Below are 15,966 nucleotides of genomic sequence, written 5' to 3' on the forward strand. Positions count from 1 at the left end.
TGACCGGGTCATTAAATAATCAAAGCTTATCCTGAAGGATTAACTGAAAAATGGCTGCACGTAAACTTTCCAGAATATACACTCAGTGAACACTTTATTAGGTAGACCGGTACACCAGCTTGTTAATGCAAATATGTAATGAGACATGTGACCAGCAACTAAATGCATAAAAGCATGCTGACATGGTCAAGAGGTTCAGCGGTTTTTCAGACCTAATGTCAGAATGGGGAAGAAAGGGGATCTAAGTGACTTCGACTGTGGAATGATTGTTGGTGCCAGACAGGGTGGTTTGAGTATCTCAGAAACTGTTGACCTACTGGGATTTTCATGCACAACGGTCTCTAGAGTTTGCAGAGAATGGTCCGGGGGGGAAAAAAACTTCCAGTGAGCAGCAGTTCTGCAGGCAGAAACGCCTTGTTAATGAGAGAGGTCAGTGGAAAAGGGCCAGACTGGTCAAAGCTGACAGGAAGGTGACATTAACACTAATAACCAGGGATTACAACAGTGGTATGCAGTAGAGCATCTCTGAACACTCAACATGTCAAACATCTAAGTGGATAGGCAGAATACTTCTTGAGTCTAATAAAAACTGCTGACTGAGTGTATATAATTATAAATTAATATAATTAATGCAGTTGTCTGTGGAAGATAGAATGGTTCATTTACAGGGGTCTCGTGGCCCACTTCAACCCTTTAACTTTCTTCTTTTTAAACAAAGAATTTATTTATTTATTAATGTTTTGTACAACCTAACAACTTTGTTATTTCTTATCCTCTGTACTGTGTGTCTCTGTTTGTGTGTCTTATCCCGAATTCCCTGTAAAGTGACCTTGGGTGCCTTGAAAGGCGCTTTATTAATAGAATGTATTATCATTATTATTATTATTATTATTATTATTATTATACACAATGCTATAATCTGAAACTCAACAATTGACATCAGCCTCTATTGTATGTAGACTTGGCTTCATAAATCATGAAACACAGGGCATCATCTGGTAGGTTGACGATCTCAACTTTGCAATTCTGTTCAGGTTTTCACCCGTGGCCTCTGAACAGAGAACACAGCTGTGCCTCCTCTTCCTTCTCCTCTTCATCTCTACATCATGCTGTGTCAGACTTTTACGCACCCGATCCTTCTTATCGCAATGTACACTGGTAGCTTCAGTGAAAAACACTGATTATCTACATTGAATATCTTAACACTGATTATCTTAAATAAATGCTCTCCATATAAGAGCTTATATTAAATCAAGTGTTAGAAGTGTGCTTGTTATACAGTGTACTGTTTTAATATTACTTGATCTCAATGATTGAATTCTGTATGTTGGCATAAAAAAAAAAAAAATGTCCTCAACATCTGGCATTAAGAGTGGGCAGGGAGCCCATATGTTCACTTTCACAAAGACTATTATTTAAAAGAAGAGAGAGGATAAAACCAGTGATATTATGTACCTGGTTACAGCAGCTTTCAAATCTGACAATCTGGATACGAATGTCTGTTAATAGATCAATACAATTCGCCAGTTGGTTGCAACGGCTGCCATACTTCACAACTTACTCTGAATACTGTACATCTATACAAGGGCAACTTACTATGTCCTGTATGCCAGATGAACTCCAGTGGGAGAGAGGCACAGAGAGCACAGCTGTGCTTCCACTGACCCGTCTTCCATACAGTTCTGCTCTTCTCTGTTTGTCCCATCAGAAACAGTGTCACTGTCTGACAGAAGAGAGAAAGCAGAAATAAATGTATGTACACATAAAAATCTCAGGTGAAAATAATATTTCATTTTTATATGCAAGAAGTGTGTTTTATTTAACAGCTAGTACCCATATCATTAACGACCCAATTAACTAAGCTGTCATTCGATTGATATTTATGCACCAAAAACATGAGGGACAGAAGTGACTCAAACAGGACTGAAAAAGATTCAAGTTATTAAACTACTACATATTTACTTTTCTTGCCATCTTATTATCAGGATTGTAATACTGAACAGATACAAATCCAACCCTTAAACTGTATCATAGGTGGCAAAATAATAGAAGCTTAATGGCAATTCATAAATAAAATGTCAGCACACAAGTAGGCAGGGGTTTAGAGGGTTTAAAGGTAGATGGAAGTGATTATTCTGTGTGTGAGTGTGTGTGTGTGTGTGTGTGTGTGTGTGGGGGGGGGGGGGGCAAGATAGCTTGTGAGAACAGTTCAGTTGGTTGGTTTGCAGGTTGGTATGACATTTTCTCAAAAGAACGAGAAAAAAAAAAACGTATTTACTTAAAATGAAAATAAGCTTTCAAATATCTTCAGAAAGACTTCTAGGAAGACGGTTGACCATGAGATGGCAGTAGATTTCAACAGAAAAGTCAGCAGCAACAATGGTTAGGTACTGTGTTTATGCTGTTTCAGCAATCTCCGGTCTGGCCTGAAGCTGTCCACTCTAATGTATTTGATCACTGTAAAGTGCCTGACTGGTCTTGAGACTTAGTTAAGATGCAGTTCAGTACACTATGAACAATATACATGGATGTATTGATCGATACTTTCCATTAAGATAATGCGAGAGCAATGTTGGATGGAAAAATGGTAATAACAAAGACAGCAATAATGGTATTCATGATGATGATGATGATTATTGTTCCTAAGTGATTAACAAAAGTAATCAAAGCAAATAAGTATCAATGTCTCCCCTGGTAAAAGCCCACTCCCACTCTAACTAAAAGGAGAGTGGAAGATTGTTAATTTAGGCAATGCATTTTTATTAAAATATGTATTCTATTTACAAATTAAAGCATGGAGAGAAAAAAAACCAAGGCAATATATTTCTAGTTTGTTCCAGCAAGCAGATGTTGTGGCAATAGCCTGTCTGCTGACAGTGACTGCTGCAGCATGCTGAAATATTGGGCCTGATTTAATGCACTGAATGTATTCATGATTTCCCTCCCAGAGCTGAGCAGGAAAAGAAATACCAAGAGGCATGCAAATCCCATAGATGTATGCCCCACTGCCGCAGAAAGGATGCTCATTATTCCACTCATCTGTGACTGGAAAAGTGACTGGACAGAGTGGAGGGGATGGCACTGTGGGTGTTTTTGTGTGGAATTAAAACCCCCACCCCCTCCCTGCTGCTGCCAGGGACAAGGCTTCTTTCTTCTGCAGAGTCAGCTCAAAAGCACCTGAAGAACTCAAACTGAAAAAACGCGTTACAACGAACTGGGAAAATATTAAACAATCGCACTTCTTCTGAGTACATTGCATCCTTTCCGTTGGGAATTCATCTAATCATATAAGTTAGGCATTGAGATGGTAATTACTTGAATTTGTGTAAATTGTGTGAATGGATTATACGGTTACATAAAGAACATACTAAGTTGAATGTACTCCTCTGATACACTCAGCCATAACCCAGTGACCTCTTTCCTTGACTTCCATTACTTTACAGGTGAAGCTGTGGACTACAGGGAAGCCAATGCACAGATGAACGACAGACATACTGTATCTCTCACTGAGAGCAGCCGCTTGCCTGCAGGTGTCTGGTGCAACAAATAATAATACAAATAGACTCCATTAAAATAGCAGCTTTGAATCTCTTCAAAGTGCTTCATGGTCAAAAGAGGAGAAACATCCTGACCACAAACAACGTGCAGCATCCAGCTGGGTGACGCATGGCAGCCATTTTGTGCAGACTGCTCACCGCACATTAGCCTAGGAGGAGAAAGACAAATTATTGAAATAAATAATGGGGGAGCATTAAGAGGCCAGGTTTAATGCAAATGAAGTGCTCATGCTTGTCGTCAATTGTTGTAGATATATACAGTAAATCCACATGTAGGGTGAAAACAAAAAATGGAGTACAGTAGAGATCGATTTTTCAGCCACAGTTAATGCAAAGTACAATGAAGAGGCCAAGAGAGGCTCTGTTTCTCTTGTATAAAAACAGAACTAAATGAAGCAGTTCTTTCCTGGCCTACACTGGTTAGATAGCTATATTTTTGCCTCAACAGCACCCGGGGGGCAGATGGTTGCATCGACAGGGTAATCTTGCATTGTGCTCTTGCAGCTAATCAATCAGGGGACATTAAAAAAAGAAAAGAGCAGCCTTGTATACTGAAAAGGCAGCTCTGGCTCCCAGGAGATCTGGTGTTATGGTTAGCGTGATTGTCTCGGTCTCACCTGCCCCACTTCTCCCTGTTCGTTTCGCTCAGTTTAAAAAAATATTATACAATAACAAATATTATTTTTCAACTCTGTCCAGGGGGGTTTGGGAAAAGGCAATCTTAACTGAAATCGGTTCATTGGAGCAACTCTCCATTTAGAGAGTAGGACGGATTTGCTTCGGTAGTAAAATCAAGCAAAAAATGACCGTCTGCCCCCAGAGTGCTGTTGAGGGCAAAAAAACACATCTTATTGGCAACATGTGTTAACTACAGCAACTTCTCACACAGGGAACCAAATAACCCTTGGTGTATGTGTTGGCTGGACTGTTCTGAGTGTACAGGGGCCATCTCAGCTTTCTGCAAACAGAATAACCTTAAAGGGCTTCATCTTCAGCAGCACCATGGCAACAGAGGTCTGTGGAAGGGGGCGTGAGGTGCCGGCTATTAAAGGGCCTGGCAGGTGTTCTCACAGCAGTAGGCTGGAGCTTCTGTGCCTTATATTTAAACTTGTGTGAGTTCGACAGCACCAGCAAGCCTGTCCCCTCTTCTCTTCAACCTGACTTTACTGCTCTTGACTGAAACGCTGCGTCACTCTGCCCTCCAAACTGCTCTCCAGCCACCAGGCTAAGTGGGTCTGCATGGAAGAGCCAACGATCTGTATGGGCCATTGCCATCCATTCTAGGGCCCGAGTCTGAGTGATATGTTCAGCTAATTGGAACTCCAGGAAGCCATCAGTGAGTTTAAAACTTCAAAGCACAAATATTTCTGGCAATTCCTCAGAAATCACACCTACAGGGGTAGAATTAAATTTGGGTCAATCAATTCAAAGACTCCTCGTAAACATTTCATTTTGAATTAACAACTATTTCTCTATGTTGAGCACATAAGCAATTTTTAAAGAAACATTGCAAAATATTAAGTGCAGGTCTCTTTATGCAAATTCTCTTCATACATTATTGGAATGCACCTTTATCCATTCTGTTTGGATTGGCAGCTGTGAGAAGATGGCACCACTGTTCAGGATGGAGTAGTGTTTCTTCAGCAATGAAACCCGTTACCCACAATGCATTTGCCAGGGGTTTGGTGGGACGACAGCTCATACTGAGCATGCTCAGTGCAGAGTGAGGGAGAGGATTTTGATGTCTGTGAGCATGCTCAGTATCGAGTCTCCTCACTGAGCATGCTCAGTAGGAAGTGGATCAGGAAGGCTCCATTGAGAAGAGCTTTAAACCGAGGTGACAAAATCTTTATGCATGGGCTGAATTTTCAATTGGACTCATTGGACGCATCCACAACCCTGGGCAACACATAAGCACTGAATATTAGACAGCACTGAACCCAGTACTGTTGATCACCTGCTTCTCCTCGGATGGGAAACCGGATTTCAACATAAGTGAGACTTTCCTATTACATGCTAATTAAACACACAAATACTAACAGGACAGAATCCAGACATTTTATTCCTGAGAAAACACAATTCCTTTGACTTCAAGGCCATTAAAATGCACAAAAGTATCAAACCACAGCATCTGTTCCAATTCAGCAGCCTTACAATGAGATATGGAAAAGACTGGGGTGCTTCTGCATACTCCATCTAAACGAGTCTGACAAAAGATAAAGGATAAGTGCGCAAAAAGTGGTATGGCTTTTTAATCATTATTATCAGTATTACTTATTAATTCCCCCCGATTTTGGAAAGGCATGCCTCCTCACAGCTCAGCTGTTAGTCTAGGGGAATTCAGCCATTTCAAACGACTGCACAAACGGCACAGCTGGTGCAGGCAGATATCCTCCAATCAGCTGGCAGGGAATACCCTGAAGGAAGAAGGAACACCTCACTTCCTGAACAACATCCCAGCTGTGGAGCTGCTGGCTGCACAGGCTACACGTGAAATAAAGCAGGAACAAAGGCATTAAATCGCCTTTGCTCTTGTAAAGGTTTGGTCTGCGCTTAAGGATTGTCTTCCTCTCGAAGGTCACAATTTGAAAATGGCTGTGGCAAGGAAGTACCCCCCCTCCCCCTGTCGGTAAATGGACATCTCAGAATGATCACGTGACCCACTACACAGCCCCATGTTGCTTTAGTGGGATCAGAAGAGTCTTATTATCTGGGTTCGCCTGTGTGAATGACTGGTAGGCCCACCCAGCAGAACTCCTCACTGAAGCCTTGCTGGACATCATCTTCACGCCATAAAAACACGATTTTCTCCCCCGACATTACGAGTGTCAGCTGTATGAAGTAAATGACCTGCCTGTGATGATGTGAATAATCCAGCACACAGATGTTGCAGCCAGTCCCGCCGTGACAGAAGGGAAAGCCCAAACGCTCATAGGAATGTACTGTACTGGCACAGGAATCAATACCATGACAAAATAATATATAAAACAAACAAAAAAATGTAAATAAAAAAACACATACAAGATTAAATGCACTAAATCTCTCTTCCCCATCACCCCCCCCCCCTCCAATAACAGCATTTGGACGCCTTCAATGAATGACTTCAAAGCTGGGAGAGGGTCTCGCTGCAGTAGAAATGGAGAGTACCAGCTGCCAGTCCCAGTTGCTGTATCAGTGCAGTAATGTCTTTGTTTCGTTCGTGACAGACACACAGACTTCCACACGTTCATGCTCCTTCAGAAACCCTGTCAGCACTGCAGGCCTCTGTCCTGCTCCTAAACCTCTCTCCCATAAAGTCCCCTCATAAAGTCCTTCCTTTATTTAGAAATCTAGTAAACCTGTGAGAAAAAGTATTTATCTTGCGTATATATATACACATCTTTGAAACTGTGTGATTAATACTTCTTGGCAATGTTTGCGCATCTTCTTTTTTTTCATTTTTTTTTTCAGAAGCAGAAATCGTCAGTCTTCAGTCTAAAGTGCAGAACTGCGATGTTTCCCGTCTGGCTTGACCGGAGACGGCTGTTAGAGTTCGTCACGCCGCAGGCCTGTCAAGGCAGGGGAAAAAACAAAACCTTGAATTAATAACTTTTTTTTTTTTTTTTTTCAGCTAACCCAGAGACATAAGTGCACTGCCAGCATATAAAAATGCAACAAATTACTGAGACAAACGAAGTGCACTTTCTGCTGAACTCCCAGCCAGGCCTTCAGGCAAACTTTAACATTCAGAAGAGTGCAGACAAGTTCCGCCCTCTGTCTGGAAACTTTCATGGCCAAAGCTGGAGAAGTTAACAGGTGTACTTTAACAGGTGGGTCCTAGAAAGGGCTCCTATTGGCTGTGACCCCAATGACATGGTGTTAGTTCATCAGTGCCTAAACCTGTATGCATGCAGGGATGTCACAGGGTCAGGATAAGGGACCCTGCTGTGTATGTGTATATGGGGGAGGGCACAGTACTCATGTAAATGGTAAAATGGTAAATAGTTGGCATTTATATAGCGCCTTTATCCAAAGCGCTGTACAATTGATGCTTCTCCATTCACCCATTCATACACACACTCACACACCGACGGCGATTGGCTGCCATGCAAGGCGCCGACCAGCTCGTCAGGAGCATCTGGGGATTAGGTGTCTTGCTCAGGGACACTTAGACACAGCCCGGGCGGGGGATCGAACCGGCAACCCTCCGACTATTCTTACTGCCTGAGCCACGTCGCCCCAACCTCATGTGTGTCAAAGGGCTTTGATGGTGATGGAAAATCAAATGATGCTTTCATTGGATAAGGGGCCCTGCTAACCTCCTTTCTGTGGTGAAGAATGACCTTTGACCTCGGCAGTGTTCTCGTCCTGGACGGTCTTCAGCAGGCGTTTCACGGCTCTGTCGTACTCCGCCCACTCCGGCACGATCCGCACGGCCGCCGTCAGCTTGGGCTCCTTAGTCCTGGGGTTATTACACTGCACGGGACCGGCAAAGACACCTACTCACAACCTCTTCACAACCTATTCACAACCTACTGACAATCTACTCACAACATTCTGACAATCTACTCACAACCTACTCACAACCTACTCACAATCTACTCACAATCTACTCACAATCTACTCACAATCTACTCACAACATTCTGACAATCTAGTCACAACCTACTCACAATCTACTAACAACATTCTGACAATCTAGTCACAATCTAGTCACAATCTAGTCACAACCTACTCACAACCTACTCACAATCTACTAACAACATTCTGACAATCTACTCACAATCTACTCACAATCTAGTCACAACCTACTCACAACCTACTCACAACCTACTCACAACCTACTCACAACCTACTCACAATCTACTAACAAATAGTGGTTCTAAAAGATCTGCCATTCTTAAAATATCTTAAAGGCAAACTCTAATGTTATCTGTCAGAATTACTTATGGTTATGACTTCTTGAAAATAAAAGTAAACCCTATTTACTCCAGAAACGTTCCAGTTACGAGATAGATTCTGTCCAAGCTACAGCACAAAAGAACAAGTATGGATGGGTATTGAAAAACCTTTCTTAAACAAAAACAATGCTTTCACATTTCTGGAATATTCTGTTTGTGGCATGCAAACCCCTGGCTTACACAACTTTAATTCAATCATTCAAATGCCCCAAAGCAATATATAACCTTATTTATGTAGCCCACGCCTTTAAACAATACAACTTAAATGGATGAAGTCCCTACATGCTATCCAGATGGACATTTGTTTAAGAAATTCAGGCCATGTGTCTTGCTCATGTGTCACAGGGGACTCAAACCTGCAGCCTTCTGGCCACGGCTTTATTTGTTCCCTTCAGTAGAACATCCATCTCTGACTTCATCCTGGAGCAAAGTGACCAGGCTTCATCATTCACCGGCTGGGCAGCCATCTTTATTTGGGTCAATTAGCCAGTCTGACTGCTTTCCTATGTATCCAGCTGGAGATGTACTGAGGCACTCAAGCTCAAGTGTATAAATATAATTATGGCCTCCGGGTTAAGCAAACTATTGAATCATAAAGTACTAAATCTTATTTCAATAAAAATAAAGAAATAAAATGCATTCTGTATGTCAAATGAATAATAACTGACCTATAACAGTCATTTAACTGCGCCCAGAGTGTATCTGGAAAATTGGATAATAAAACATTAAAAGCATAAATACACGGGCCAGTGGGATGTAAGGCAAAGCCTGAAAGATTTAATTATTTTCCTGGGATGCCAAAACGTATTTATCCTTCTGGAAAACGAGTCGGACTTTCACACACACGCCGTGATGAAATGCCTCCCTAGTGACACGTGCACGGCCCCTTTCCCAGGGAGAAGGAAACGGTGTAAATGAGCTTCTATTCCTGGCACGGCTGGCTCTAAGGTGGCACTGCCTTCGGGATCAGACTGCTGACGGGGACAGGGGAGGGGTGTTAAAGAGTCATCCCCCCCCCCCTCTAGCAGACAGCTTGGCACTGGCTATCTGGCAGATATGACATCACAAATGTCAGGGATGACATCACGGGTGTGTACAGAAATGTGGATGAAAGTTGAGTTTTGACCGCTGAGTCACTGCACCCGAGCACCGCACACCACCCCGAATCTCTCCAGTGAGAATATCCCGCCTGTGGGAATGGAAGAGATAAAAACCCAAGACCACCCGCATCTCTCCAGTGAGAATATCCCGCCTGTGTGAACGGGAGAGCCGTGCTGAGAGATATAAACCTACACATCACCTGCCACCACGGCTGTAATGATAAATGGGACAGCTCAAACTGCACAAACCGAAGTGGGAAAGCCATGGATTATCCCTCCAGTCACGAACGGCCGCGCGTCGCTGCACGCAGGCACGGGGGGGGGGGGGCGCTCAGCCTGGGGTCACGTGACAGGCGATGAGTCAGAGAACACCGGGGATTCTCACATCGTCTCCGGCTCACGCGGTCCTGCCCGCAGGCAAAGAGACACAGCCACTTTAACGAGACTCCCGCCAGCCTTCCCAGACCGCCAACGCACAGGCAACCCACCCACCCGTGTGACACCGCGAAGCATACCGGCTCATGTGACTTCACTTTCCCAGGTTTTCGCTTGGTTCATTTTTACTTTTATTATGAGTTTAGTTCTACGTACAGTGCCATACTACCTACTTGCACTCAAGTGAAATTCAGGCGCTGAGATCTAATTAAAGTCTGCTCGACTGAAGTTCAGTAATACTACATTTAGAGGAGGGTTTCCCATTGATAAGGCAGAAAAAGGAGGATAAAAAGGTATGCAGTAAAGCTGAAAGTGTGGTTTGCTGGGCGGTTTGATGTATGGTTGACCAGACTCATGCCAGGTCAATGTATGGATGTGACTGGACCGTGTTCATGACTGGTTGACTGAACCGTGTGTGCTGATACTGACCAGATCAATGGTCTTGGCTGTGGCCTTCGATGCATCATTGCACCAGGTCTCACACCATAGCCACTCCTGAGGCAGGGACTTTATCGCCACCTGGTGGATCATGTTGTTGGGGAGGTCCTGTAATGACAGAAAATAAACATTACCAGTGAGCATTTACATTTACATTTTTGTCATTTGGCAGACGCTTTTAATCCAAAGCGATTTACAAGTGCAGAGCAGCAGAGATCAAGGTCTTTCCAAAACCCACAGAATGTGGATGCCACAGCATATGAGTGAAGCACAAGCTCTTGAGAAATTAGAGAACGGCAACTACATTTGTTCCAGATATCAAATAAATCATTTATACACAAAATCTGGGCAGAGAAACTGACCTGATGCGGTGAGGTCACCTGAGCCGCAGTAACTGGAGCAGGTGCCGGGTCTGTAATCACTGTAAAGCAGCCCGGTTTGCACGCGCTCAGCACTTTGCCTGCCATTCGTAAGCCATTTCAAGCCATCGCAGAATTATTATTAAACTTAAATCTAAAAGATTATTTGTAAGGGAGGCACATTTATAGCTGGAATATAAACATGCGGGCGACGTCAGCACCACACGTCTCCCCCGAAAATTGTGGAAGATAATTCAAGGGTTTAAGATGTATGGCAGCGATTAAATGGGCTTGCTTTAAAAAGGTGGAAATGTAACACTGATTCTGTACTGGGTGTTGTTGAGTTACAGGAAGGTAATCACAGGGGTGAGAGGTCAATAAGGGGAGGGGGGGGGAGAGAGATGAAGAGAGAGGTAAAGGGGCGGCCTGTAGCGAAGTGGTTAAGGTAAATGACTGGGACACGCAACGTTGGTGGTCCTAATCCCGGTGTAGCCACAATAAGATCCGCAAAGCCGTTGAGCCCTTGAGAAAGGCCCTTAACCCTGCATTGCTCCAGGGGAGGATGGTCTCCTGTTTAGTCTAATCATCTGTACGTCGCTCTGGATAAGAGCGTCTGCCAAATGCCAATAATGTAATGTAATGTCATGTAATGTAAAGAGAGACAGAGAGGAGAGGATCAGAGGGGAGGGAACAGTGGTCCCACCTGGTCCAGGTTGGACAGGCTGTTCGGGTCCTGACTCAGGGCCTGGTATTGCCCACGCAGCCGGTCCCCCGCAGCGATCTTCCGGAACTTCTTCAGGTCCACCACGTACAGAGCACTGGAGCAGGACAGAGCACAGGACACAGGCTGCAGTTACAGCACGCTGGGCCAGGGGGCGCCAAACTCAGCAGCACTGCCAGTTTCATTTTTTATTCCATCTAATCACTTGCTCAATTAGTACATTTATTTAATTAGCTTTACAACCCTCAGACGAGTGCCATAACTTCCTACAGAAAATGTTTGACGGCCAAAACTAAAGAAAAAGCCACATCCTGTAAATAGAGCTCATTTGACTAAGGAAATAATTTGGAAAATAATTTTGGTTGGTTGGTTGGAATGTGAGCAGGGGGGTGGAACGGGGTCAATGAAGACATACCCAGTCAGAGAGGGCACAGAGAAACAAAGACTGGCTCATTCCACTGCCCTGCACTCCATTTCCAACAGAGAAAACTCCTCTAAAATTATATTACAGGTCAACAGGTCCAAATCGACAGCCCACAGCAGTTTAAATATCCATATCCGAAGAGCCGTTGGCCACACCATCTTCAGAGAGGCAGAAACAGATAACGGAGTCCTTTATGAGATTCAATCCCCCCTCCCCCTCGTGTGCTCGGCGTGTGGCTACGTGTAGTGAAGGAATCCAATAAACCATCCACATCTCCCAGCAGGCCCTGCTCCACCGCATCCGCGCCTGCCGATTGGCTCGTGCGTTTCTCGCGGTGGGAGAGCCGTGTGCCAAGAGGTAAGGGCTGATAGCACTGGGCTCACACACTCTCCCTCACACTCACTCACACACACACACTCACTCACACACACACACACTCACTCACACTCACACACACTCACACACACACACACTCACACACACTCACACACTCACTCTCTCTCACACACACTCTCTCTTACTCACACACACTCACACACACACACACTCACTCACACTCACACACACTCACACACACTCACACTCTCCCACACACTCTCCCTCACACTCACTCACACACAATCTCTCTCACACACACTCTCACTCACACACTCTCACACACTCTCACACACTCTCACTCACACACTCTCACACTCACACACTCACACACTCACACACTCACACACTCTCCCTCACACTCACTCACACACACACACTCTCTCTCACACACACTCACACTCACACACTCTCTCTCACACTCACACACTCTCACACACACTCTCACACTAACACACACACTCACACTAACACACAGAGGGAGAGCAGTGTGCCAAGAGGTAAGGGCTGATAGCGCTGGTCACTCTCACTCTCACTCTCACTCTCACACACACTCTCACACACACTCTCACACACACTCTCACACACACTCTCACACACACTCTCACACACACACACACACACACACACACACACACACACACACACACACACACAGCAGACGCCTTGCCGGCCTGTATGCAGGAGGCCTTCCTCACCCAGCAGACTGCCACTCTCCTTGCCAGCTCATTGTAAAGTAAAATTAACCTGTATTATTCTGTCTGCTCACACAGCCCCGTTAGGTGTTCTTCTGCATTGCCTTAAGCGAGTGTGGGCGCTGTTTATTTGCCGTGCTCGTTGGAGGACTGCAGAATGTAAGGAGCATTTACGCACTGGCAGAGAGGCAGAAAGGGCACCGTTTCAGTGCGGAAGACAGGGCAGAGATTTGAACTGTTTTACATGTTAGGAGACAGTGTGGGGATTTTAAATGTTAAGGCACAGTGTGGGGATTTTAAATGTTAAGGGGCAGTATGTGGATTTTAAATGTTAAGGGGCAGGGTGGGGATTTTAAACGTGTGGGATAGTGTGGGAAATGTAAATATTTGCAAACAGTGAATTTTAAGAATAAAAGAGGGTGGTTTAATCCCTCACAGGTCGCTTTACAGTCGACAGGCTATTCATTTGCACAGTTCTTTCTAAAAGTGACACACACCCCTCGCCTGGGCTGTGTGGCCCAATCTGTAACAAGCCTACACGGACCGCTCCTGCAGTACGCTTTCTGAAATACTGCAGACCATTTTCACATTCTGTCAAAAAAATCTGGGCTTCTCTTTTCAAAAAAGGGGGACACACTAACAACCTGAAAAAGTGCTCCTCATTCCTCCCTACCTGATGTGGTATTTCCTGTTCCCCAGGTGGGAGGCCCAGTACCCAGACTTCCAGAAGCGGTATCCATCCATCTCCTTCCGGCTGTCGCAGAAGGGGGTGTACCCATAGGGGGCGCCCTCCAAATCCAGGTCCCTGAGCTGAGTCAGGTCTGCCCTCACAATCTGAGCAGAGAGAGACCGGATCACCACAATGTCACCGGTAACACCCAATCGCAACGCCAAAGGACACCAAATACATGATGATTTGCGGTGAACAAGGACAAGGAATTATGTGATATTATTAGCTGTGAAAATGTGCAGCACAGTTGTTTGGTTGATCAATGTGTAGGCCTCCAGATTTTTCTCTCCACATGGGTGAAATATTTCCACTGCATCAAATGAACATTACGCTCAAGCTAACCATTTGTCTGTGCCAGTAACTACAGAGCTCAGCTGTTGCAATATGAGCCTGCCTTTCCAAAACACCAGAGAGGCTTGGATATTTAGCTGTGGACGGGCTGGAAAATGGCCATACGCTATTTTGTGGAGTCTCATGAGAGCAGTCTGCAGTAAGGAACAAGAGACCTCTGGTCTAGACCATTTCAACTCCCTCCCCAGGGTCACCTGGTCGGCGTCCACGAAGATGATCTTGTCGACGGCCAGGGGGAACAGCACGTCCAGGAAGAGGATCTTGTAGCCCCAGATTATACGCTGCTTCTCCGTCTGCTGGTGAAGCCAGCGCGGCCACTTATACTGAACCAGCTCATAGCTGAAGCCGTAGGCCTCTGCCATGTGGGGGATAGACTCCTGCAGGCAGGGAGGGAGAGCGGAGGGATGGAGAGAAGGAGAGATGGAGGGGCAGAGAGGGAGGCAAAAACATGGCAAGATAGAGAGGGAGAGAGCAGAAAAAGAAGAGAGAGAGAGAGTAATGGAGTGAGCTCATGTCTGAGTTAAGGAAGGGTAAATAAGAGTGCTTAATGCCTTCCAACATCCGCGCAACGACTGTGAAGCACAGAAGAAATGAACAGGACATCTTCCCTCAAAATGGGGCCAAATGTGGCCCAGTGTGACTGGCTCCCTTGCATGGAGGGGGAGGCGTTTCTTTCCCCAGGCCTAGACCTGCCCGAGGTGAGAGAAGAACTCAGAACTTTATCTCCCAACTCCAGGAAACCCAGCGCCACCAGAAACACCATTATAAAAGCAACAGGGCACGTGGCAGATCCTCCACAGCCAATCAGAGACAGCGGCTGGACACCAACCTCAGCTTCTGCTGGGAGAGCTAACTATCAACGGGGAGCTCCGCAGAGTCGGCCAATGGGGACAGGCTTCCTACCCCGTGAGGCAGGACGCCTAAAACACAACAGTTTGATCAACAATGGCCCGGTGAGGTTAATGTGCCCCGCACCTCAGACACACGGACAAATAACCTGTTCACTCTATTTACTGTAGTCTCATCTTGTAAAATTCCCCCCGGGTTACCTAATGTTCAGCGCTCGTTTCATCTCAGCAACTCGCAAAAGCACCCCGGAAAGAGCTCACATCAAACAGAATGTTGCGGAAAGAGTCGCACCTTTGGTCTCTGGCCCCTACTCTGCTATGTCTGAGGTGGGTGCTCGTGTTCAGACTCAGACCGAATATGGGGGAAATTGGATAAAGAGAGAGGCAGACAGCACATCCCACCATCCTTTCATCTATCGATATATAGAAACCTGATCCTCTCCTGAAAAATAATAACAAAAAACACCTCGTCTCAGCAGGGAGGCATCACCACGGAATGGGAATGGGGCAAAAGTTTGGTGTGGGACACGTGCAGAGAATTTATTACCTTGAAAGAAGGGGAGAGGTAGTTCTTGAGGAACCAGAACTTGACAGGTGTTTTGGTGTGCTTCAGTACTGAGAGCATCATTATTCTGGAACACACACAGAGAAAGAAACAGAGGGAGAGAGAAAGGCAGAGAAAGACAATGTTTATGAATTCGAAAATATATTATACACTCACTGAGCAATTTATTAGGAATTCATTTGATACTGGGTAGGGCCTCCCTTTGCTCTCAAAACAGCCTCAATTCTTCAAGGCATGGACTCCACAAGATGTTGAAAACCTTTAAGATTCCGGGAATCAAACCCCAGTTCTCGGTGTGCAACTGCAACAAACTGACGTCTGATACTTTAGCCATGCGCCACCTTTGCAGACAAATCCTGACCCTACCATCTGTATGCCTCAGCAGGGGGACAGCAGGCTATTGTTAGTGTTAGGGCCAAGTCATTTCCT

At 45.1% G+C, this 15,966-nt stretch overlaps 1 protein-coding gene across 2 annotated transcripts in view; it reads right to left on the reverse strand.

The window, feature by feature from the left end:
* Nucleotides 1-5,163: 5,163 nt before the first annotated feature.
* The window catches only part of uggt2 (UDP-glucose glycoprotein glucosyltransferase 2), a 51,155-nt gene continuing 40,352 nt past the window's right edge, over nt 5,164-15,966 (reverse strand). For both annotated transcript variants that reach the window (XM_061226597.1, XM_061226596.1), the window contains 7 exons: nt 15,520-15,604; nt 14,319-14,501; nt 13,717-13,877; nt 11,532-11,646; nt 10,461-10,577; nt 7,856-8,012; nt 5,164-7,105 (listed from right to left, as the gene is read on the reverse strand). In XM_061226597.1, coding sequence (XP_061082581.1) covers nt 7,083-7,105; nt 7,856-8,012; nt 10,461-10,577; nt 11,532-11,646; nt 13,717-13,877; nt 14,319-14,501; nt 15,520-15,604 — 841 coding nt within the window. In that variant the 3' untranslated portion in view covers nt 5,164-7,082. The remainder of the gene's footprint in view (nt 7,106-7,855; nt 8,013-10,460; nt 10,578-11,531; nt 11,647-13,716; nt 13,878-14,318; nt 14,502-15,519; nt 15,605-15,966) is intronic.

This window comes from Conger conger, chromosome 17 (genome assembly GCF_963514075.1).
Source record: "Conger conger chromosome 17, fConCon1.1, whole genome shotgun sequence".
In the NCBI taxonomy this organism is placed as follows: Eukaryota; Metazoa; Chordata; class Actinopteri; order Anguilliformes; family Congridae; genus Conger; species Conger conger.